We start from the raw sequence: 25,335 nt of genomic DNA, 5'->3' as shown, positions 1-25,335 counted from the left end.
CTATCTTTAAGCTAGTGCACTTCCAGAAAAAACTAAGGAAGAAGAAAGAAATGAATAGAATCCAATAGTAGCATAAGAAACCACTCACCCGTGGCAAAGCCCAGGAAACCATATCGCTTCCCAACTCTGCTTATTTACCTGCGAAAAACAGACTTAGACAAAGGCATAAAGCGAACAAAGACACTAAAGATAGCAGTAGCATAGGGAGGTTCCTGGACTGGTCTGACTGTATGCAAGGAAATTATCAGTTAAGTAGTAATTTCACTTTCCTCTTTATTCAGTCAGACCAATTCCAGACAAGTAAGATGTATCCAAGCTACTCCCTATTAGAGTGGGACACTGCTCAAGGCCTCTGCAAAACTACTGAGGCGACAGATGCTACTTCTGCAACCCTGTTAGCCAAACTGTAACATTTAGAAAGGGATGCAATATAGACCAAGATGCTGCTCTACAGTAGCTCTCCAAGAACAGACCAATTACAACTCTGCCCACAGAGAAAACTGAACCCCCAGATCTAATTTGGTAATAGAGAACCAGATTCCATATAAACCTCTATAAACACCTCCTTACACCAGAACACCACCGTAACTCTAGTGGGCATCCCACTGCTCCACACTCTACTATAAAGAACAAATATTAGATCACATATCCTGAAAAAAGCAAGAGATCCTGAATTGAAAGTGTCAACTTGCTAAACAAAGAGCAGGAATGTGACTGGTTAAAATGGATTCTGAAACTCTTTTTGGTAGAAAGGAAGGAACCATATGAAGTTAGATCCAATCCTTGAAAACCATAAGAAAGTGTGTATTAACAGGAAGAGCAACTTCAAAGTAAGCATTTTAGTAGAAAAAGCCTTAAAAGGAGCAAACTATGATCCTGCCATGAAAGACAAAACTAATTTCCAGTCCAAGGCAGAACCAGACTCCACAGCAGAAGTCTAATATGCTTAGCACCTTTCAAAACTCAAGAAACATCCAGATAGGACGCTTTCTATAGCAATAGGCAGCTGCCCCTTGCACCAGGAAGTCCTTCAGAACCAGTCCCTTGGAAAGGCCTTATCGCAAATATCCCGAATCAAAGGGACTGTTTCTAGGATGTGTTTCTAGGAGCACTGTGACACTCAGAACACCAATTCTCAAAAAAACTCAATACGCACAGAGGCCAAGGAAGTGGAAAGATTTTCTAGTCATCGAGAGTTTAACTATCATGGCCTGAGAATAGACATTCCTCATTAAATATGCCCTTTAAAGGGCCAAACAAATCGATCTGGATACTAGCGAAACATCAGACCCTGGCATAGGAACACCTTATGAGGTGGAAACCCAGAAGACTGCCTCACAGCTCCCCAAAAAAACTGTGTGTGAGAGGACTGAAAATTGGTATTCGTTAGAAAATACAATCCATCCCAAACCCAGCAACAAATGGATCACTTGCTGAGAAGTGGAAAGCTATCCTGAAAGGACTTTGCTCTAATCAGCCAATCATCCAAAGCAGGTTACAGCAAAACTCTTACTTGTGCATTACTGCAGCCAATTCCATCATCACCTTGGAGAAAGTTCTCAGTTTCGGCACTAAAGGTTCATGCTGAAACTGAAAACAGCGACCTAACACCACAAATCTGGGGAACCACCAGTGATTCTTCCAGACTGGAAAATAAAAATAAATACCTAATAGATCCAAAATGGTCAGACACTTTCCTTTGTGAACCACCTTGAGTACTGATTTTAAGATTTTCATCTTGAAGCAGGCTACCTTCAAGAATTCAGGGATCATATCTGGTCCAGAGTGGGACAAAGGACCCCATTTATTTTATTTATTTTATTTTATTTAGAAACTTTTACATACCGGTATTAGTGGGGACATCATACCGGTTCACATAATAACTGAAAGTTTGGAAAATATATTTCAACAGGGAGAATGAACCTGGGCGGGGGTAAACCAAAAGGTAGTAGGAGGATAGAGAAAACAAGAAGGTCATAACAAGAGAAAATAATTTACAAATTTACAATGAATGTCAGTGTAAAATTTACAATGAATAGGACCCCATCCTATTTAGGACCACCATGGAAATAAAGTAAATGGAGAAAATGGAGTAAATGGAGAAAATTTACAATGAATGTCAGTGTAAAATTTACAATGAATAGGACCCCATCCTATTTAGGACCACCATGGAAATAAAGTAAATGGAGAAAATGGCATAGCATTCTTGCCCTTCCTGACTTCCTGGAATGGGAAGCATGGGTGAGTTCTTGGACTGTGACGTAGTTGGTACCACCTAGAACGTGGGGACAGACGGGGGCCACGCCAACAGCAGGCAGCCTCTTCCCCCACAGGTTGAGCCATTGGGTTCTGAGGCTGACAGAACTTAGATGAAGGTCCACAGCAAGCAGAACAGAACAAGAGCCAGAATAGGCAGAGGTCTGACGGAGTTGGAATCAGGCGAAGGTCAAGACTTGTGGCGATCCTGCAGAGTCAAGGTCCAGGCACAGGTCAAAGCACCAGAGATCAGTCAGAGATCAATCAGAGGCAGAAGGCCAGCTCTCCTCTGCAGAAGAGACATCACATTCATCCCCCGGAGGGTACTCTCCCTACTGATCCCTTGTGTCAATCTGTTAAGGCCCTAAAGAGAATTTCCTGAAAATACCTGTGCTTAGCCTTTGTCATCCTAGGCTCCAATTGTTTGCAATAATATTGGGAAATTGAAGGGAATTCATAAAACTGCACCCCACCCCTTATAAAATACTTGTAATCCTTTGGCTAAAAGAAACCTCTGAAGTATAGTGTAGAGCCATAAGGAATTATCCTTCACTGAGGAATCTTGGTGGCCTAAGAGGGACTGCAGGATCCAAAACATGACCCTTAGGATCAAGGAATGGAGGAACGAACACCCCAGTACTGCAGCAGCCATGGTGACCAAAAGGCAACTATGGAAACCAAAAGACCAGCCCTCAGGGCTAAGGGAGGAAGACTAAACACCCCACAGCATTGCAGCAGCCACAGTTCCCACAAAGCTACGGCAAAATCCACAACATGCCCTTTATTTATTTATTTTAAAACTTTTCTATACCGTCGTTAAGTTAAATAACCATCACAACGGTTTACAGAAGGGCACGATAAAGAGAAATATGGGTGGTATAGATTACAAATTAATCATGTGCCATCATAGTATGGTAACAATTTAAAATAAACTAAGTGTGTAAATTAATCTTGATTGTTAGGAACAAATTAGGCTGTTTGATTTTAACATTAATATGCTTTTGTAGGTTACTAATAACTTCTAGCTTGAAGAGAAGTCTCTGAAGCTTAAAAACTCCTTTCCTCCTCCATGTTAACCCATATTTTACCCTGGGTTCCATTCGACTCCAGGTGTATTAAGGATCAGAGGCAGGTCCTGCACCTGTACCCTGCGCCCCTATAAAGGCTTGCAGATTAGCAATTTGCCACACAATTATTACCCGAGCCAGGAAGAAGCAACCAGTATAGAATGAGGCTGTCCTATTGTACTACAAGCCATAGTGGATATGGATGCACGCTGAAAGCCAAAAATGTGCTCTCAGGGAAGTAGGGCTGTACCCTACCATCGGTGTTGCGCTAAATAAATCAGAGACCTCTGAAACCTGGGCTCTGGCGGGAAAGTGTCGCCTGAAGGCAGTCTCAGCCAATGATCATCCTGCAGACACATTCCACAATGGCAGTCCTGAGCTTCACAGCAATCTCAGCAATATCCTACTACCTTCCTTAAGACTAGATGATTTATTATTTTATTTATTTAGTGCTTTTTTATACTGACATTCATGATACAGATCATATCATATCGGTTTACAAGGAACAAGGGGGAAATAACGTTAACATAAAAATAAAGAGAACGAAAAGTTACAATAAAACAGGGTGATGAGCAGATGTTGAGCAGAGCTCGGGTCTGTTCTGCATTCTGCTTGTGCCACCATCATGCTCGCCGCTGAATGACACACTGTTCCCAACAAATTAATAAAGCAACACCTCAGACAGTACTAAATCACTGACCAGTGCCTGTCATTTTCACTTGGATTCAAAATGGCCACTGGTGCCCCCAACAGTTACCTGATGGTTGCAGAATCCCCGCTGAAAGGCTGGGAAGACTTACCCGCACTGTACCATCCCCCCCAACAGCATTCAGAGTCCACTTTCAAAGCCTACTGTGGGCACAGGCTTTGCATTACCTTGAGCCATCACCCCCCATTCAAGCAGTCCAAAATACCCAAACATGCAGGCTTTTTCTACTGCCAAGATGGCAGAATCTGAAAAGCCAGTATTCTTCTGGCAAAGTTAATAAAAACCTTCAAACAATCTATTTAAAAACTAATAAATATGATCATTTATTTGATTAACAAAAAGCCCTCTCTTAAATGCCTCTTTTTTTTGGTTTATTTATATATTTTTATATTTGGGTGGGTTTCTGGACCAGTACAGCAGAAATAAAAGAAAGAAAATTATCAATTAAGTTTAATTTTTTTCTTCCTTGACTTTCTGTTACACCAGTCCATAACAATTGGGATGTACCAAAGGCCAACTATCCTGGGTGGGAAGTTGATAGACCTGCCATTAAGGCATTTGTTCCATAATCTACATGTATCTTTGGCAGATACATTCAACTTATAGTAATTAATGAACATGTGCGATGACAATCAAGAAACTGCTGTTTAACTTTCTGCAGGATTTATAGCACTCAGTTACGCTCATGAGATCAGGTGTGCTCTTATGGAATGTGACTGAACCTAGTTTTCTTTCAACACTTTATGATTGAAATAGTCGTCTTTAAAGCATCTTGCAATTGTCACCTTATATGCTGCTCCTCCTTTGCATTGAGCCCCAACAACTTAATTTGTCTGTACTTTGAAAGGCATTTGTAACCTCCAAGTATTTTATTAGAATTGGCTAAGAATATTAATGTTAAGGATTATCTCTCTCTTTTGACTTAAACACTTTTCATAATGCCAGCAAGACAATGGAATTTTGAAAACTGAATCTTAGAGGAACCTTATAAAATGGGACTCTAAATACAACTCTTTAATTTCAGAAATTAGTCCTGCAATTGTGAGAGAGACATAAAAACACTGTCTTTAGCCTAAAATCTTGAAACCAAATCATGGTCCATTGAGGTATCACCATTGTAAATTTTGACCACAAAAGACCTTTAAAAATACCTCTGTAACCAATCAATATGGCATATTTTTTGAGATTCTGACCTTATTGTTTCCTCAAGGACTGAATTCTCCCCTTGACCTATGAACCAGAGATGTCTTGAAGGACAGAATCCTATTTTATAGTCTCGGTTAGTACTAAAGGCTAATTATCAGCTGTACTTTTACAAGGTTCGCATTTTGGACAAGGCGCGGGCGACTGGTGACATTACTCACAAAGGCAAAAAGATTGTGTTCTTCCAGGACTTTGTGGTGGTGGCAACGCAGAAACGGCGGGCAAAATACAGCCCGGTTAAAAAGGAGATGCAGAAGCACGGCCTGGCTTATGTTTCGCTCTATCCCGGTGTGCCTGAAGGTTATTTTAAATAACAATAATACCCAGATTTTCAACTCATCCTGCTAGGAAACAGCAGGCCACTTCTCATCGCAAAACCTAACTGAATACTTTTTTATTTTACACTTTTTGGTATGATTGTCTTTTTCCTTTTTCTTCTCTTCACTTTAGGGGTCTGGGTTGCTGATGGGGTACCACAGGGCATACCATATTAAAGTTTGTTGTGTTTTGGGGGGGCAGGAGGGTGTGCGTTTTCCTTTTTTGTTTTATGTTCTTCCTCTTTTATTTATTTATTTATTTATTTAAAGTCTCTTTTATACCGATATCCGTTGACACATCGCATCAGTTCACAAAAAACAAAAACTTTTGGGCGGAGCCCTTACATATAACAGCAGAAAACAATTAACTTTTGGGCAGAGCCCTTACATGTAACCATAAAGAATACATTGAACAGGGGGAGGGTATGAATACTGATTAGGCGAAGTAGTATTCCAAATCAATAAATGGATACCACCAACTATATACATAAATAGGAGAGTACAAAGTACAAAAATCAGCGGGCATTCTTAGTCATAAATCGATAAGGCATTCTTAGTCATAGATCGAAGAGTAAAAATTAAAAAGGAATTCTATGTAGTGGGGGGTGACAAGGAGTTTTTCTATTTCCTCAGTGTATGCTTTTGGATCTTGGCGGGGAAGCGATTCGGAATGCATGAGGTCACGAGGCCGTGGGGTAGTAATGTGGAGACTCGCTCTGTTATGTGGACATGGCTGGTAGAAATAATGGCCCTGTACCTCGACTGGAGGCAATGCACAGGATTGTATGATCGGTGCAGACGCAGCAGCTCTCTACAACGGAGGCGGTTGGAAGGTTTACTGCTCACTGAGTGCATTTGTGTCTCCTCTGGTTCATTTGGGACAGTTACTCCTCTTTCACGTGCTGATGAGCTGCTTGTCTGGATTCTCAACTGTGTCTGCCTCCATTAGTGCTGCCTGGGGTTTTCATGGGCTGTGACATGGATTGCTGTGCACTCAGCTCAGAGTTCTTTCTCCGTGTATTTTCCACCACCCTTCCCTTTGTCCCTATGTTCATTTATAATGCAATTACAAAGGCTGAGTTCAGGGTGGTGTTATGGGTGGGATTGGTGGTGCGCATTACTGTTCATCTTGTGCACTTTTCACACAAGATTTCCTTGATGGTTGCACGGGTTTTTGGGTATTATGACTGCAGTTCGTTTTTATTTACCTGCTTTGTTTTCCTATCATTTTGTAAGAAATATGCAAGAGTCCTTTTTCATGCTTTATTCCTAAGCTTCTGGGATGTGGCGATAAATTTGTTGGGAGGGGGTGATGGGAGGGTATGCGATGAAGTGGGCTCATTTTCATCAGTCTCTGTGTACAGAGGTGATAACTTGGGGGGGTTGTTTTGTTTGGTTGGGATTGTGGGAGGGGGCTTTTTTCTCTGCCCACTGGGCTCACCTCTCAGATTGCAATTTATTTCCCATCTGAGGGGCAATGGGTTGGCAGAGTTAGGGCTGGAATTTTTCTTCCAGTTGAGATATATATTAGCTGGGAAAGCGGTTTTTTTTTGGGGGGGGGGGCCTTGTGGGGTGAATTAAGGCATACTCTTTCTAGTTCTCGTGCTCAAGCTTTTGTTCTTAGCCTAGTAGGACTGGAGGCTCTTGGTACACAGGTTTGTCTCTTCTGAATTTATGGTTGCAGGTTCAGCAGTTGCTGTTTGCAGCATTCTCGGGTGGGGGGGGGGGAGGGGTTTGCTTCCCTTATGACATTCTCTTTCATGCTCCTACATGCTCCTACTACAACTCCTTCTATCACTATCAGACATCCTCAGGAACATTGAAAAAAAACAATCCTGTCTACTCATCCTTCTCGACCTAACGGCGGCATTCGACACAGTGAACCACGATATTCTCCTAGATCGCCTCTCAGAAATTGGCATAAAAAACACCGCCCTCAGTTGGTTCTCATCCTTCCTCCAGAACAGGTTCTACAAAGTTAAGGTCAACAGCAAAGAGTCGCCTCCGTTCAGATCCACACTCGGAGTCCCACAAGGATCTTCCCTATCTCCAACGCTATTTAACATTTATCTTCTTCCTCTGTGTCAACTCCTTTCCAAACTCAATCTAACACACTACATTTATGCAGACGACGTACAAATCCTCATACCGATTAAAGACTCACTACACAAAACCATGCTTTATTGGAATTCGTGCCTGCTATCCATCAACAACCTTCTAGTAAAACTTAACCTGATACTCAACTCCAATAAGACTGAGTTCCTACTCATCACCCCAGACAGCAACCTCTCAGTATATCTAACACAAACACCTTAGCCCTTCCATCCCTATCCCCAGGACCCCCAACCCCTGCAAATATGCATTATGCATAAGCAGGATGAATTCCGGGGAAAAACTCGGGAAGCTGGGAGGAGGCCCCGAGGGAGGGACCCCTGAGGGCTCCGAGGCGGACAATCCCCCCTCCGGGGACAAATTTGGGGGAGAAACCTCCCGAAAATCCCTCCGCTCCTGTGGTAAACCCTGTGCAGCATCGCGCTGCAAATCCAACATGGCCGCCGTTCCTGCCAACAGCGGCGAAGTGGCCGGCCCGCACTGCCCCCGCCGGGGGGAGGGGAGAAAAGAAAAAGTGGCGATCGGCTGCGAGGTGCTTTCCCCCCCGGGGAGGCACCTTGCACAAATCCCCTCCCTCGAAATCTGGGACCCCGGCTCGCCGCAGGCCGCACAACGTGACAGCCGTGGCATGAAGAAAAGCCGGGGAAGCAGGCACTATGCCTCGGGGGGGGGGGCCTTAAAAATGAAGAGCGTACCGTGGGGGGGCCCGGAACGGCCTGCACAACCCGCTCGCCGGGTCCCGCAGCACCGGAGAAGGCCCTGCCGACAGGAAGGGGGCTGCCAAAAATTAAGCCGCTAAGCCACGGGACCGTCAACCCACACGTGGAGAGGCCGGCACCACCGGCTTCCACGGGGCACTGAGACGCTGTTGGAAAGCAAAGCCTGTGAAAGGAGAAAGAAACACCAGAAAAAAACCCCAACGACTTACCACCAGCGACGGCGGAGCAGTGAAAAGGAGAGAGGCAGACAGAAAAGGCACGCCTCCTAAAAGTTGGAGCTTTTTTTTTTTTTTTAATAACTTTAAAACTTTAAACTTGATCCAGGGAGCTGAAAAGAAAAATGACAGAGAGAGCAAAGAGGAAAAGAAAACCTAGAATCCTGTCACTCTGGGGGAGCTAAGGGATCCCCCCAACTCTCATCTGCTGGAGTCAGAAGATTCTGAGCTCCAGCAGAGGGTGCACTGGCTTATACTGGTGACGTCCCTCGAAGTTTTGTTCTGACTCCATCTGCTGGACGGGGGACATAACCCACCGTCTGGACTGATCCTGGTACGTACAGGGAAAGAATGCTTTTTTAAACTCCAAGTCTTAAAAAGGCTAAGACCCCTACTACACTTCCAGGATTTCAGATATGTGATACAAGTAATCATTTTCTCGAAAATAGATTACTGCAACTCATTGCTGATAGGTCTACCTGCTAACACTTTGAAACCGTTACAAATGCTACAGAACGCCGCAGCAAGGATTCTAACAAAATCCAACAAAAGGGACCACATAACACCAATTTTAAAGAACCTACACTGGCTCCCAATCAAATACAGAATCCTATACAAGGTCCTCTCAATCATCCACAAAGTCATCCACCACTCCACCCAAATTGAGCTCACGATCCCATTACAGCTTCACTCTACCTCCCAACTGAGGAGACAAGGCCAGAGAGGCACCCTACAAGCACATCCCGTCAAAACAACACTAAGTAGAAGAACTCTATCCACCGCAGGCCCTATACATTGGAATTCACTCCCACCAGACCTCAAACTCGAACAATCGACACAAACCTTCAAAAAAAGACTCAAAACTTGGCTGTTCAACCAAGCATTCTCTTAACCCACTCATGTATATACAAGACATATGTATATAAATTTACTCTCCCTGTTCATTATTCGTTTTTATCCAAGTTAAATCATCCTGTTCTATGTAAGACATTATAAACTAATCTTTATATTGTCATTGTATTTGTTGAAATGTGAACCGAAGTGATTAGTAACTTTGTTACCTGAACTGCGGTATATAAAACTGTTAAATAAATAAATAAATAAATAAATAAATAAATAAATTAGTGTTATGAGTAACTGTGTCAATTGTGTCTCCCTGATGGTTAGAGTGATTTTCTTGCCAATTAAGTGGAAAAGGAATTTGAAATTTGCATGTAGGAGTAAGGCCCAAATACTTCTTTTGCAAGAGACACACTTGACCAAGCCGGAGCATGAAAAGCTTAAGATGAGATGGGCTGGAGCTATATATTATTCCTCGTACTCCTCTTGTAGCCCCTACAGGTGCACAGGTCCTATGCCGATGTAGAGAGTAGGTATGTGATTTTGGAATGTACACTTTATTCTTTGACTTTTGCCACTGTGAATGTTTATGGTCCAAGCAACATGAATTTTACTGTCACTTGACAGATAAGATAGCCTCCTTTGGCTTTGATATATTAATTCTGGGGGGTGGAATCTATGCCTTAATTCTGATATAGACAAGATGTCCATGGCTAGGCTGGGGCCTCTGGCACTGTTAATGTCAATGATCTCATTAAAACATTTCATCTCGTGGATGTCTGGAGGCAGCAACATCCTTCGGAAAGGGATTATACTTTCTTCTCCCCCAGACATACAATGTACAGCAGAATTGATTATTTTATGTGAACTCCAAATCTTTACTCTACTGTGTCAGATAGTATTAGCTTGACATGCACGCTTTCGGATCACCATCCGATACTAATCCAACTCCTAAAATTATTATCTGATTATGTGAGAATCTTTCTATTGAATTATGCGGGTTGCCCACAGTGAATAAAAGCATGTAGTCAATAGTGGTACAGAACATGCTCAGCTTCCATAGCACACAAGGATTTGGGACAACAGATCACTTATAAGTGCAGAGCCTCTGTCCCAAGCAGGCAGTCTGGCAATCAAAGCTAGGTTACAACATAAACACAAGGAAATATATTGACATCAGAGGTTAAAGAGACTGCAAAATATTTCAATTTGATTGAGACAACCTTATCTATCAAAGTATGAACTGATACAATGTGCTTTATCATAAGATATATTAAAAAAAAAGATATTTCACTAGTTTTTGGGAGGTTTTGATTTTTTTTTACCTTAGAGTCAAGTTTGGAGAAGGGACTAGGTTTGCCTCCCCAGCTGCAGGTATCCATGATATTTTCAACATCTTCTTTCATCAAATGATATGTATCCATGAAACCCACAGCATCTTGTACACCTTCCACGCCACGGGAAGCCAAGGGCCTGACCAGGGCATCTCGTATGTGTGATAAGTAGTCCATGTTCACGGCACCCTTACTTGCATGAGTTCTTTACCAGATGAAAGAGATTAAATTATTCAGGATTTCTTCACCATTCATTATAGAAATAATAAGCTGCTGGTGATATGATGCAAAACACCTTTGCCCAATAGTGCAACCCGGTGGTAGGTAACTATGCTGCAATACCCCATAAGGCAGGGGTCGGGAACCTTTTTGGCTGAGAGAGCCATGAACGCCACATATTTTAAAATGTAATTCCATGAGAGCCATACTAACTACAACCCCCCACCCTCCTGACCCCCCCAAGACCTACCAAATTAATTTACTACAACCCCCTACTCTCCTGACGCCCCCAAGACCTGCCAAATTAATTTACTACAACCCCCCATCCTCCTAACCCCCCCCCCCAAGACCTGCCAAAAGTCCCTGGTGATCCAGCGTGGGTCCAGGGCTCGCAGACAAATCTTTAATAAAAAAGTAAAAATCTAACAAAAACCCCCACCCTCCTGACGCCCCCCCAAGACCTCCAAACTTAATTTACTACAACCCCCCACCCTCCTGCCCCCCCCCCCAAAGACCTGCCAAAAGTCCCTGGTGGTCCAGCAGGGGTCCAGGAGCGATCTCCTGGACTTGGGCTGTCGGCTGCCAGTAGTCAAAATGACGCCGACGGCCCTTTGCCCTCACTATGTCACTGGGGTCTACCAATGGCGGCGGTAGCCCCTGTGACATAGTAAGGGCAAAGGGCCGTCGACGCCATTTTGATTACTGGCAGCCGACGGCCCTTTGCCCTTACTATGTCACAGGGGCTACCGCCGCCATTGGTCGACCCCAGTGACATAGTGAGGGCAAAGGGCCGTCGGCGCCATTTTGACTACTGGCAGCCGACAGCCCAAATCCAGGAGATCGCTCCCGGACCGCTCCTGGACCCCCGCTGGACCACCAGGGACTTTTGGCAGGACTTGGGGGGGGGGTCATGAGGGTGAGGGTTGTAATAAATTAATTTTGGAGGTCTTGAGGGGTGTCAGGAGGGTGGGGGATTTTGTTAGATTTTTACTTTTTTATTAAAGATTTGTCTGCGAGCCAGATGCAGCCATAAAAAGAGCCATATCTGGCTCCTGAGCCATAGGTTCCTGACCCCTGCCATAAGGCCTGAGGAAGGGGCCCAGACTTATTACGGGGCAAACAGCAATAAGGAATTTTTATAAATAATCAAATTTATTTTATACAAACATTGTATTTGACACTCACTGTACACAAGCCCATTCTATAAGTACATTATACTTGTGAGTTTTATGATGCATGGTATTAACGTACTTCAAAGTATATTTGGTGATGTCAGTGCAGACTTCAGGCTTTGCAATGCACCCACCTCTGTATTATAGTGCTATAATATTACAGTTTCTTGTGATTAGCTATCAGTTCTTCTGAGGTACTCTGCACTGACTGAGGCATTGTTACCTGCCACCCCAGCACAGATCTAAGAAACAGGAAGGGCTCTCCCTACCACTATGAAACAAAGCCAGGGCCTTCTACTGCTTCAAACTGTTTCTCTGCAATCAAACTGCAATCTCATCCAATAAGATGGCAGATAAAGACTCAATGGGTAGCTAATCTGCCCAGTCTCCCAGTTTAGGCCATTTTGGCGCTCTCTCACAGATATACAACCTACTTATTTGGCTGCCCATGACCTACCTCAAACACATATGCATTGACAATTCTTGAAGGATGCGATTATGTTTGCCTGTAGATGAGTATCTTCCCAGCCAGTTTGGGAAGCAAGGAAACAGAGACATATAACCTCTCATCAGTTCTCCAGGGATAACGCTCGCATAAATGGCCTAAGGTTAAAAAACAAAATTTAGTAAGCTTCAATATGGTACAAGGTGGTGTCATTTTTCATTAAAAAAATAAAATAAAATTCAAGGTCAAGGAGTTAAGATATGAAAATACAAGAAAGTTCTTTACTGAGAGCTGGATACTTAGAATGCACTTTTTGCCAGAGGTGGCGACATCCAGGGCTTTGACCGAATTTAAGCATGCTTAGGAGAGATAGGGAGAACAGTGGTAGGAGGGGAGGGGACCTAGGTATTGCACTAGTATGGAACCTTATAAGCTCATCTACCTGGAATGAGAGGGACAAAAATGGGAGATGGCAAATTCAGCTTGCACAGAGCAGAGGTATAGCTGTGTCATGTTCCCAAGAGATGGCAAAGTCAACAAATATGCAGTGGGAGCAGAGCTTTAGTCTATTCTCAGATCACATTCAAAGATCAACTCGATCACAACCTTACAATGGAAACTCGCATCTCAAAGGTGGTAGGATCTCCTTTATGCATGTCCATCAGATTTTCCTGCTATGCAGCTACTTTGACAAACATAACCTTGCCAATGTGATACACACATTAATAACCAGGTACTTAAACTATTGCAATTCTTTATGCCACAGCATCTAACAATATAATCTCAAATGCCTCCAACTCTTATAAAGTTCCTGGTAGATGCCAAAGCAACTATGGGTGCCTCTCCCTCTCCCACCACCATCCCATGCCTCCTCCTTTCCGTACCTCTTCTGTCTCAGGAATGCACTGACAAGCTGGGACAGTTACCTTAGAGGAAATCAAATGCAGAAGTTCTAAGTCCTGGCCAACACCTCGAGATGCCAGTGGGCCCAATGACACTGCAGCAGGGAAGTGATTCCCCTCCTGTGCAACCATGTCTTCTTGCCTGACTGTGCCCTCTACTGGCAGGATGAAACACAATGCAATTTTCAGGCTGGAGGGAACTGGCAGGTGAAGTGGGAATGAAGTAATAATGAGATGCCCAAGGGTACTACATCACTAAATTCATGCTCTGTCTAATTTACCAGTTAAATTGTTCCCTAAAGTGTTAAAGGAACAATCAAGCTTCTTGTCTGTTGCTCAATAATCCTCCTTCAACGCCACTGAGAGAATTCTATGCTCGATGCAAACTGTTGCATCTTAAGATAACCAGATCACTCATATATAACACACAGCGATACCCACTGATCACTAATCAAAATAGCAGAAAGTACTAGAGGACAACTAAGTTACCCTAAGTCAAAAAGCAGCAGCTTGATGAGACAGCTCCTGCCAGTGTTTCAAGTTTCTTGTAGATCTATTACTACACACATAAAGACAAGGAAATTGTGTACCTGAGTAGGAAGAAGGCTCCAGGTTTGTTTACTGCGGATCTGTCTGTCAACCAGATCACCGTCACATATACTGTCTGCTGTTCTACTTAGAAGCAGCAAGTGTTTTTTCATATTCCCTCTACAAAGGAGGAAAAAAAGTATTTTACTGTAAACCACTTCTACTTTTTAATGCAGACAAAACAGTTAGTGATGTGGCTCAGAGATTTGTGCTCTACAATGTCAGTAGGAGATCCTAGTTTGAAATCCAGTTTGGGCTGCTATTTCTCATGCTGGCGAGGCTTCGATTGATGCAGCACCAACAATCCCCAGAGAAGGAGTAACTGAAGTGTCATTCCTATCGTACCATCCACTAGTAATAGTTTTCAGCTTCTCAAATCACCAGAGATTGGTGCAATTCCTGTTAAGTGTACATATGCTCAGAAAAAGTGAGACAAGAAAGGAAAATTGGTTCTTACCTGCTAATTTTTGTTCCTGTAATACCACAGACCAGTAGCAGGTAAGAACCAATTTTCCTTTCCTGTACATATCCAGATCAGTCCAGACCAGTGGGATGTACCAAAGCCACATTACACCGGGCGGGAACCCGAAAGACCCACTTGCAGAACACTTTCTCCAAAAAGCGCTTGGTCCGGAGCCCTGACATCCAGACAGCAATGTGTTGTAAAGGTAAGCAGGGAGGACCAGACTGCGGCCCTACAATCTCTTCAGGCAACAACAACTGACACTCCTCCCGAGAAGCCACTTGCGCCCTCGTCGAGTGAACTTTCAATCCGGCTGGAACGGATTGCCCCTTGCTGATGTAGGCCAAGCAAATCATTTCCTTCAGCCAGCGAGCCAAGGAGGCCTTGGATGCCTTCTCACCCTTCTTCGGGCCCCCAAACAAAACAAAAAGGTGGTCTAACTTCCGAAAGGAGTTAGTGACCTTGAAATAACGAAGGAGAATCCAGCGAACATTGAGAAGATGCAGATCTCTTCCCGAAGCCGAGTCACAAGACCATTCAGGAAAACCAGGCAACGCCACGGTCTGATTAACATGGAAGGCAGACACCACTTTCGGCAAAAAGGAGAGCACTGTATGCAGGGACAGCCTATCCACCGAATTGCGCAGGAAGGGATCCCTGCAGGACAGGGCCTGCAATTCTGAAATATGCCTAGTGGAGCAAATGGCCACAAAAAACACAGCCTTCAAGGTGAGGTCCTTCAGAGAGGCGTGCCCCAGAGGCTCATAGAGGGGATCACAGAGTACCCGTAGGCCTAGGTTGAGATTCCACTCCGGGCATGTCTTTCGAAACGGAGGGCGAAGATGCTTTACCCCTTTCAGAAAATGGGCTACATCCGGGTGGCTGGCCAGGGTCAGCCGCCTATCCGACCTCGGAGACAGCCTAGGGCTGAAGCCCAAACCCACAGGGAGTTATAAGCCAAGCCTTTTGACAACCCCTGCTGCAGAAAAGCCAAAACCTGAGGAATGGACACCGACAATGGTACTAAACCTTGTTGATCACACCAGGCTTCAAACACCTTCCACACCCGGACGTAAGCCATAGAAGTCGAGGATCGCCTGGCCTGCAGTAGAATGGAAAATCACCTGTTCCGAATATTCCTTCATTCGTAACTTCCGCCTCTCAAAAGCCAGGCCGCGAGAGAGAAGTGATCCTCCCGATCCGAAAAGATGGGACCTTGATGTAAGAGGTCCGGAAGATGAGCCAGTTGCCAGATGGCCCAGATCTGCAAACCACAGCCACCGGAGCCACCAGGATTACCGGACCGGGATGAGCTTCTATGCGCTGCAGGACTCGTCCAATCAGTGGCCAAGGTGGGAAGACATACAGGAGGATTCCAGTTGGCCACTTGCAAACTAAGGCGTCTATTCCCACCTCCCCGACTTCCTTTTTTTGTCTGAAGAACCGATCCATCTGTGAGTTAAGACGGATTGCCATGAGGTCTGGCTGGGGGGCTCCCCATCTGGCACAAATGTGATTCCAAGCCTCCCGGGACAGCTCCCATTCCCCGGGGTCCAGCTGCTGACGACTGAGGAAGTCTACCAGTATGTTGCCCACGCCTGCCACATGAGAAGCTGTGATTTCTTCCAGATGAAGCTCGGCCAACGCAAACAGGAGGATGGCCTCCTGCGCCATGGCCGGACTCCGGGTTCCTCCCTGGCAATTGAGATAAGTCACCATGGTGGCATTGTCCGAGAAGACGCGAACCATCCTCCCCTGCACCAGGGACTGGAAGGCCACCAAAGCCTTGCAGACTGCTCTCGTCTCTAGGCGATTGATGGACCATGACCGATCAGGCAGGGACCAGAGACCCTGGGCCGCATGACCCAGGCACACCGCTCCCCAGCCCTGGAGACTTGCATCCGTCGACACAATCACCCAATCCGAGACTTGGAGGGGCATTCCCTTTTGCAAGTTGGCTTCCATCAGCCACCACTCCAGGCTGGACCGACCTGTGGCGACAATGGTAACTGGTACTGTTCCAACACAAGATTCCACAGAGACAGGAGTTCCCTCTGCAATGGTCTCAGGTGAGCAAAGGCTCAAGGGACCAACTCCAACGTTGATGCCATGGACCCTAGGACTTGCAGATAGTCCCACACTCTGGGGATCGGGAGATGCAGTAGAAGACGCACCTGCTGCTGCAGTTTGCACATCCTGTCCGTTGTCAGGAACATCCTGCCCAGCAAGGTGTCGAAGCAGGCTCCCAAATATTCCAGGGACTGGAAAGGGATCAAATGACTCTTCGTCTCATTGATCACCCAACCGAGGGACTGAAGGCATTGGAACACCCGGTGTACCGCCCACACGCAGTCCTCTTCAGACTTGGCTCGAATCAGCCAATCGTCGAGATACGGGTGAACCATCACCCCTTCCTGCTGGAGGGTTGCTGCCACCTCGACCATCACCTTGGTAAAGGTGCGCGGGGCCGTCGCCAGGCCGAATGGAAATGCTCGGAACTGGAAGTGACGACCCAGAATCTTGACGCACAAAAACTTCCAGTGATCACTGCAAATCGGGATGTGCAGGTAAGCCTCGGTGAGATCCAGAGAGGCGAGGAATTCCACCTTCCGGACCGCCGCAATAACAGTTCGGAGAGTCTCCATCCAAAAGCGGGGGACCGTCAGTCTGCGATTCGCCATCTGCAGGTCCAGAATGGGGCAGAAAGTCCCCTCTTTCTTGGGAACCACGAAATAAATGGAATACCACCCCTGCCCCTGCTCTTCCAGTGGTACGGGGACGATAGCCTGCAGGTCCAACAATCTTTGTGAGGTGCCTTCCACCGCGGCCCGCTTGTTGCAGGAAACGCAGCACGATTCCAGGAAAACCTCCCTGAGAGGCCAAGAAAATTCTAAGGCATAACCGTCCTTTACTACATCCAGCGATCTGAAGTGATCTTGGCCCACTCCTCGTAAAAATGGGACAACCTGCCCCCGATCATCCCGCACGAGGGGTGGGCGGGCTTGACTTCATTGAGCAGGTTTACTGGCTCCAGTCCTCTACCCGAAGCCTCCTCTTGTAGGCCGGCCGGCGCTGCAAAAGGACTGTGGACGAGAAGTGGACTGCCTGGCACCAGAAGAGGGAGCACCTTTCCCCGATCTGGTTCTTTGGGAGTCCTGAAACCAGGTCCATGGAACAAAGGACTTCTTAAAGGGCTTCCTATCTTCCGGCAACTTATTGCCCTTGGATTCTCCCAGAGATTTCATCAGCTGGTCCAAATCCTCTCCAAATAGTAATTTCCCCCAAAAGGGAAAATTACACAATTGCGACTTAAAGGAAGCATCCTCCGCCCAATTGCGGAGCCACAGAAGCCGTTGAACTGCTACCAAAGACACCATGGTCCGGGCAGAAACACACACCAAGTCATATAAGGCATCCGCCACATAAGCGACCGCCGCCTCCAGACGGGCCCGCCTGAGACGTGGAAAGGACACCAGAGGACGTTGCTTCTTGCAGTTTCTGAATCCAACATAAACACGCCCGCTGCATAATGCTCGCGCACACCACCGCCCGAAGGCCCAACGAGAAGACTTCGAACAAGCGTTTCAGCTGTAATTCCAGCTTACGGTCTTGTACATCTCGAAGTGTCACAGGCCCCCGCCACTGGGATGGTAGATTTCCTAGTGATTGCCGATACTGCCGAGTCCACCTTAGGGGACCTTAAGGCGTTCCAAGTGCTCATCAAGAAGGGGATATAACTTTTGCATTGCCCGGCAGACCTGTGTACGGGGACTCCCAATCATGACTGATGAGCTTCTAAATCTTCTTTGGGATGGGGAAAGCGCTAGGCGGCCCCCAGAGGCCATCCAGGACCAGGTTCACGCTGTCACTGTCAGATTCTTCCAGAGAGAGTTTCACCCCCAGTTCCTCAAGCACCTGGGGAATAAGGGGCCACAGATCCTCCTTCTTGAACAATTGGACTACGTGGGGATCGTCGCCTTCCGAGCCAGGATCCACCTGACACTGGTCGTCATTGCCCACATCCAAGTCCAGGGGGACCTCCCCCTGATCATCAGCGGTGACACCCGGGGGAGGGGGAACCTCGTCCCCCAATAGGTCGTCCAAGCCATCCAAATTTTCCCGTGCCAAGGCAGCACGGGAAGTAAGATTGTCTGCTTGGAGATGAGGATGCTTCGGGGCCCCCACACTCTCCTCCAGGGATCTGCGCTTCGCAAATTTCCATGCCAGGAATGCCTTATGCATCAGGAGCACAAATTCCAGTGAAAACCTGCCCGGGCCAGCATCATCACCGCTGGAATCCGACTCCGACTCCGCAGCCCTCAAGTCCTCCGGTCTCGGTTCCCGCACTGTGGGAGACAGCGGAGGAGGGTCATCCTGGGAATCTTTTCCCACAGGGGGAGCAGCGGACGCCGAAACTCTACCTTTGGACCCAGTGCCGGCACCCGATCTGCGTGCAGCTTTCCAAGGCTTAGACCCCTTAACTAAGGACCCCTCACCTCCCACAGCACAAGCAGTGCAAAGTGAGAAGGTGTTCAAAAAGGCAGGCTATATCCCACTCGCCTTGCAGGGTTCCACCAGTGACTTCTCTGCAATTGCAGTGCTCCAAAAATGGCCCAAGGGCACTTCTCCTGGGAGAAAAGTGCTGCCTTAGAGAACTGATGTTGCCCAAAAAAATCACTGGCAAAAATCAATCCCAGCACCTTCAGGGAGCCTTGTGGAAGCTGAAAAAGAAAAAAACAAAATGGCCACCGTGCCAAAACAGAGACCTTGGACCGCCGCAGAGACACTGCCTAGGAGGCCCTTCCCCACCCGGGGAAGGCTCCACTAAAGGCTGCTAGCTCCCCCCTCTTCAGAGAATCGAAATCAGGGCCTGTCTGACCCAGCCCTGCTGCGCAGACTGATTCACCCGATGAGCCGCGGGACAGAAGAAAAAAAGGCACTTTTTTTTTCCCCAACAAAACTTAAAGAAAGCAGGAAAAAATAACTTTCCCCAACAGGGATACTTCCCTGAACCCGTGGTCATGGAGAGGGAGCCTTTGGGCCGCTGAGGGAGCCAGTCCCCTGGCTATCAGGAGTCCTGGATCACACAGGCTAGCACTACAGGGGGTATCCAACCCCCTGTTTGCCCGGCTCTACTCGAGGGATGGTCCAGAAAACTGAACCTGGCACCCCGAGGAGCAAGAAATCCAAACTCAGCTCAAAGCTGCAGGTATGCACCACCATCTGCTGGAGACCGAGAAATACTGAGGAGCTGCAGGTGGCACACTTGGATATAGCAGTGCCTCAAAGTTTGTTCTCTGCCTCCATCTGCTGGTGGGATTTCATAACCCACTGGTCTGGACTGATCTGGGTATGTACAGGAACTGGAGGTAATGCATAATTACCTCCCCTGATCAGATGGGGAAGGAAAAAGCAGTACTCGGGGAGAGGAAATCTAAAGTAATTATAAACAGCATAAGAATGGTGGAACAGTGACTCACCCAGCTGCGGCAGGGTTCATATAAAGGTAGTTTTCCTGAACAAAGAGAGGTCCCAGAGAGTAATCATGGAAAAAGAGGTCCAACTTGTCTACAAGAGTCATGTGAGCAGTCTCCTCTCCAGTAGTAAAAACCTTTCGGACAACATCAAAAGGCCCCTAGGGCAAAAATAAAGGTTGTTGATTTCTGGTGATCAGACAATTAAGGGTGCTGTTTTCAAATAGTCCCCTTAATCACAAAGTACATACAACAGTTCACTTTCAAAGAGAAACTATCAAAGGAGCTTGTCTTTGAAAATTAGTTTAGCATAAGGAATGCACACTAAAAGCACCCGTGTACCTTGTACCTGCTATTTGTGCAATCAAAGGTGGGGAGGGAAGGCGAGAGTGTAAAACAGCACACATGCTTTTCAAATCCCATGTATAACATGCTGTTTTCCTCCCTTTACCTAACTGTCCCCCGTCCCCCCAAACACACACCCCAGGAACACCTCCTTTTAACCCTGCTAAAATTCTGTGTGCTGTGAGAGCCTGCTCTTACTGTCAAGCAAGACAGAGTATGTTGATTTTAAGTCAAGACATGACTGTACCCAGATAAGGAGAAATTAGTTCTTACCTGATAATTTCCTTTCCTTGAGTCCTTCCAGCCCAATCCAGACATATGGGTTATACTTCCCAACCAGCATATGGAGACAAAGACTAACAAGTTTGCTGGCATCACCCCTTTTAGGCTCACATGCTGACTTCAGTCTGCCAGTGTTTTATGAAACAAGCTAAGATAAACATTTTTTTAATACACTAAAAACCTTCCCTCATGCTCCAAGCGAAAACCAGAGGATTTCCAAGGGAGAAAAACAGAAACAAGAAACAGAACATACATAAACCTTATCAAGAAATGCAGATTATTACCATAAAGTTGAATTTTAAAAGTGTGCAGGCAAAAAGCATCTTGCGCTTATTCACGCTAGGGAAATTTTTATAAACATCACACTTGTGCCCGCAAGTATCGCTGCGCGAATATTTTTCAGTGTGAAAAAAGGGGCATTCTGAGGTGGGGCCAACATATATATGAGATATCTGAGATGGAGGTGGAACACATGCTAAAAAACATAAACCCAGCCCCACACAAAATCGACTCAATACCAACATTTGAACTTAAGAAATCAGCTAACACAGTCTCCCATACATTAGCAAAGATCATAAACCTATCCCTAGAAGAAGGATCTATGCCAGATATACTGAAAGGAGCAATTATAAAACCAATTATAAAGAAAAAAAACAGTGACCCCCCTGATCCTGAACAACTACCACCCAGTATCAAATCTTCCCTTAACAGCTAAACTAATAGAAAAAACAGTACAGAAACAGCTGGCTGTACACCTGGATAACAATAACATACTGTATCCATGTCAACACGGATTTCGAAAGCACTACAGCACTGAGACACTACTTCTCTCGCTAACAGATAACATTCTAAGGGGTTTTGATACTGGTAAACACTACATTCTAATGATGCTAGACTTAGCAGCAGCCCTCAACACAGTAAACCATAAAATACTACTTAAGAGACTTGAAGTAATCGGATTACACAACAAAACAATAAAATGGTTCAGTTCATACCTAAATAATAGGTTTTTCCAAGTTCAGATCAACAACACATTATCAGGGATCAGCCCTGTCTGCAACCCTCTTTAATATATACATGCTGCCCTTATGCCATCTGCTTGCAGGACTAGGAATCATACATTACATTTATGCAGACGATATCCAACTAATTCTACCTATAGAAGACACATTAGAGAAAACGTTAAACCTAGCTAACATGTACCTAGACATTATAAGACAACTACTAAACCAAATGGAACTGGTGATTAATATTGATAAAACAGAATTTCTGCACTTAGAACGGAAAAATACTGAAATCAGCCAAACTCCAATAATCCTCAAAGACAACCAGACAATTGAAATAGCTGAAAAAGTACGCAACCTTGGAATAATAATGGACCCTGAAATCAATCTAAAACAGCACATATCACTAAAAGTAAAAGAAGGCTATGCAAAACTCATGGTACTCAGAAAACTAAAACCACTACTAACACTAACTAATTTCTGAACAGTTCTACAGGCACTAGTTTTCGCCAGCACGGACTACTGTAATGCCCTTCTACTAGGACTCCCGAACACAACATTAAGACCACTTCAAATTCTTCAAAACACAGCAGCTAGAATACTAACCGGAAAAAGGAGGAGGGACCATATAACTGAAACCCTGGCGGAATTACATTGGTTACCTATTGAACACAGAATTAAATACAAAACCCTATGTACCATACATAAATTAATTCATGATGAGAAATCGGACTGGCTAAACACAGCATTACGAGTACACGTCCCACATAGAAACCTTCGATCAGCAAATAAAGCACTCTTACCCATTCCTTCAGTAAAAACGGCAAGACTTACCCAAGTGAGAGAAAGGGCCCTATCATTAGCAGGCCCCACACTTTGGAACACAATGCCTTTAGAGATCAGATTACAAAGAGATCTCAAAACATTTAAGCAAAGTTTAAAAATATGGCTTTTTAAACAAGCATTTTATAAAGAGACGGGAGAATAGAAAATATTCAGGACTAGGCAGAAGAGCACCGACGCACAACACTTAGGAATGTGCAGTAGAGTGGTCTATGAACTCTACATCACTATAAACATAATTGTAACACTATGAATAATGCATTTTACCCGTGAACAGTACCTTATTGGTGCACTCGGTCATGTCCTACTTCACTAAACAATAGATTGTCTTTAATGATATATTTTATTTATTTATTTATTATTTTTGTTATACCAAGTTTCATGATAGGCATCACATCAACCCGGTTTACAAATAACAATGTGTGTAAAGTATAGCGTAACGTAATAAATATTTCCAATACAACTGTGAACATTAAATACAGAGAATCAATTAAAAGGTGTGAGAAAGTTACAATAAAACAGGGAAAATTAACTTGGAACTGGAAGAGGGGAGAGGTTTTTTATTCAGTTATTGTATTGTTCAGTTGTATTGTTCAGTTATTGTATTGTTATTGTTCAGTTATTGTATTGTTCAGTTATTGTCATTGAACCTTTGGCAGCACCTGTTAGAATGTACTATGTACACTTTTACCTACATTAAATTATGTGCCTACATGTAAACCGTTGCGCTGGCATATAATTAGCGACGGCATAGAAAATATTTTAAATAAATAAATAAATAAAATCCTGCAAATGCAGCATGCATACAGTTCTTCACTGTGCATATTTACTTCTGAGGTATCAGGTGAAAGTCTGAATAAAACAATTTATAGCCAAATATGGACTGTGTGAGCAGTCTAGGTAAATTGGGGGGAGTGCAGGCTAAAAAATCAGGAGGGTCTTGATGACCTAGAGAAAGACTGGGCAAACTAGTGAATCAACTGGTTAAACTGATCATTTCCTTCACCCGCACATGTTATAAAATTACCTCACTTGTATGTGTAAAAGCCAACAATTCCTAAGGAAAATGTGCAAATAGTAGATGTTTGTATAAATGCTTAAAATTAGGAGCACACATAAGTGCACTAGGCATATTTTATAACACGCGCGGCTGATATACGATTCCTGTGTATCCACCCACATACATGCATGTATGGGCACGTACGCTCGTTTTAAAGTTATCGTCCCTACATCTAGCATGATGACTAGCACACAGTTATTCTGAAAATGAATCAGAAGAATAATACACTTAGCAGAACAGGGAGGGTCTTGGACTGGTATATGGCTGGACTCAAAGAAAGGAAATGATCAGATAAGAACTAATGTTTCTTTCCTTTTCATCCAGCCAGACCAGTCCGGACGAATGGCATGTATCCAATCTATTCTACTGGGTGGGACACTGTCAAGCCCGCTCTCAAGATTTTTGAACCAAAGGGAGCTTATTCCTTGGATCAAAGATCGGGACGATAGTGCTTTGAATAAATATGCAAGGAAGACCAGGTTGCCACTCTGCAAATCTACAATGTTGACACCAGGCAAAGTTCTGTCCATGAAGTCACCTGATCTTTGGTAGACTTTGCCCTTAATTTCTTGAGAAGCAGAAATTCCTTGGATATATAAGCCTCCCCTATCATCATCTTACTCCACTGAGCTATTCAAACTTCAAAGCTGTTCAAACCCTTCTAGAACCAATAAAAAGAAGAAATATTTCAAGGTTATGAAACTATTAGTGACCTTTAATTATAGCAAAATAACTTTAACATCTAAATGAATATAAGAGCATACTCTTCTCCATCCAAGTCCCTTTAAAAGGAAGGGAGACCTATCATCTGATTAAGATGAAAAAATGTTAAACCATCTTAGGAAGGAACAAAGGAACCAAGAGAATCTACACTGTCTAAAGACTCCAAAAAGAGATCTCTACACAATACAGTCTGCAGTTTCAAAATTCATCTGGTAGAACAGATTATTACCAGAAAACACTACCTTAAGAGTGAGCAGCTTAAATGATGCCTCTCTTAGAGGCTCAAAATGATGACCAACCATGTATGACAACACCAAATTCCGATTTCAGGAAGGTACAGATTCTCTTACTGAAGGCCGAATATTCTTCAATTCCGGAAGGAAATAAAACTCATTATAATGAGATGATAAAGAACTGCCTGTTAACTGACCTCTAACAGGTAATAGCTGCTACTTGCAACTTTGGAAGTTAAAGGCCAGCACTTATCCAATCCCCCTGGCAGGAATTCAATGATAACCAAAAGCAAACCTCATCTAGCCATGATCTTCCTAATCGGGCACCAATCCTCAAACAACTTCTAGATGTAAAACTTTTCTTGGCCCAAAAAGGGTATTTACAATCTTCTGAGAATATTCCTTCTCTGACAGATAAGCCCTCCCAAGGACCAAGCTGAAAGAAAAAAGCAAGGCAGATCCTCATGAATCAACAGCCCTTGAACAGTAGGCCCCTGTTCTGAGACAACAATAGCAGATCTCATCCAGCATCCTCACTAGATCTGCATACTAAGGACATCTTGGCCAATTGGGCGCTTTCAATATCACTAGCTCCTGATGCCCAGAAATCTTCCTCAAGACTCTGCTCACCAGAGACCACAAAGGGAACTCTGAACTGGCCAGTTTTGTATCAGGACATCCAAATCGGATGAACCTCTTACCTTTCTTCAGCTAAACAATCTTTACATCTATATGCAAGCCCACCATTAATTTTCACCATTTGGACACAATCTGGGGGAATGCCTCCTAGGATAGACTATATCCTCCTAG

At 44.7% G+C, this 25,335-nt stretch overlaps 1 protein-coding gene across 1 annotated transcript in view; it reads right to left on the bottom strand.

Annotated features, from left to right (window-relative positions):
• The window catches only part of RFC1 (replication factor C subunit 1), a 311,481-nt gene that overhangs the window by 3,068 nt on the left and 283,078 nt on the right, over window positions 1-25,335 (bottom strand). Inside the window, exons 22-25 of the mRNA XM_029605127.1 lie at window positions 20,042-20,196; window positions 14,101-14,218; window positions 12,621-12,766; window positions 10,764-10,977 (exon numbers count right to left, since the gene is read on the bottom strand). Coding sequence (XP_029460987.1) covers window positions 10,764-10,977; window positions 12,621-12,766; window positions 14,101-14,218; window positions 20,042-20,196 — 633 coding nt within the window. The remainder of the gene's footprint in view (window positions 1-10,763; window positions 10,978-12,620; window positions 12,767-14,100; window positions 14,219-20,041; window positions 20,197-25,335) is intronic.

The sequence above is a fragment of the Rhinatrema bivittatum genome, chromosome 1 (genome assembly GCF_901001135.1).
Source record: "Rhinatrema bivittatum chromosome 1, aRhiBiv1.1, whole genome shotgun sequence".
In the NCBI taxonomy this organism is placed as follows: Eukaryota; Metazoa; Chordata; class Amphibia; order Gymnophiona; family Rhinatrematidae; genus Rhinatrema; species Rhinatrema bivittatum.
This window is presented reverse-complemented; position numbering and strand designations above follow the sequence as displayed.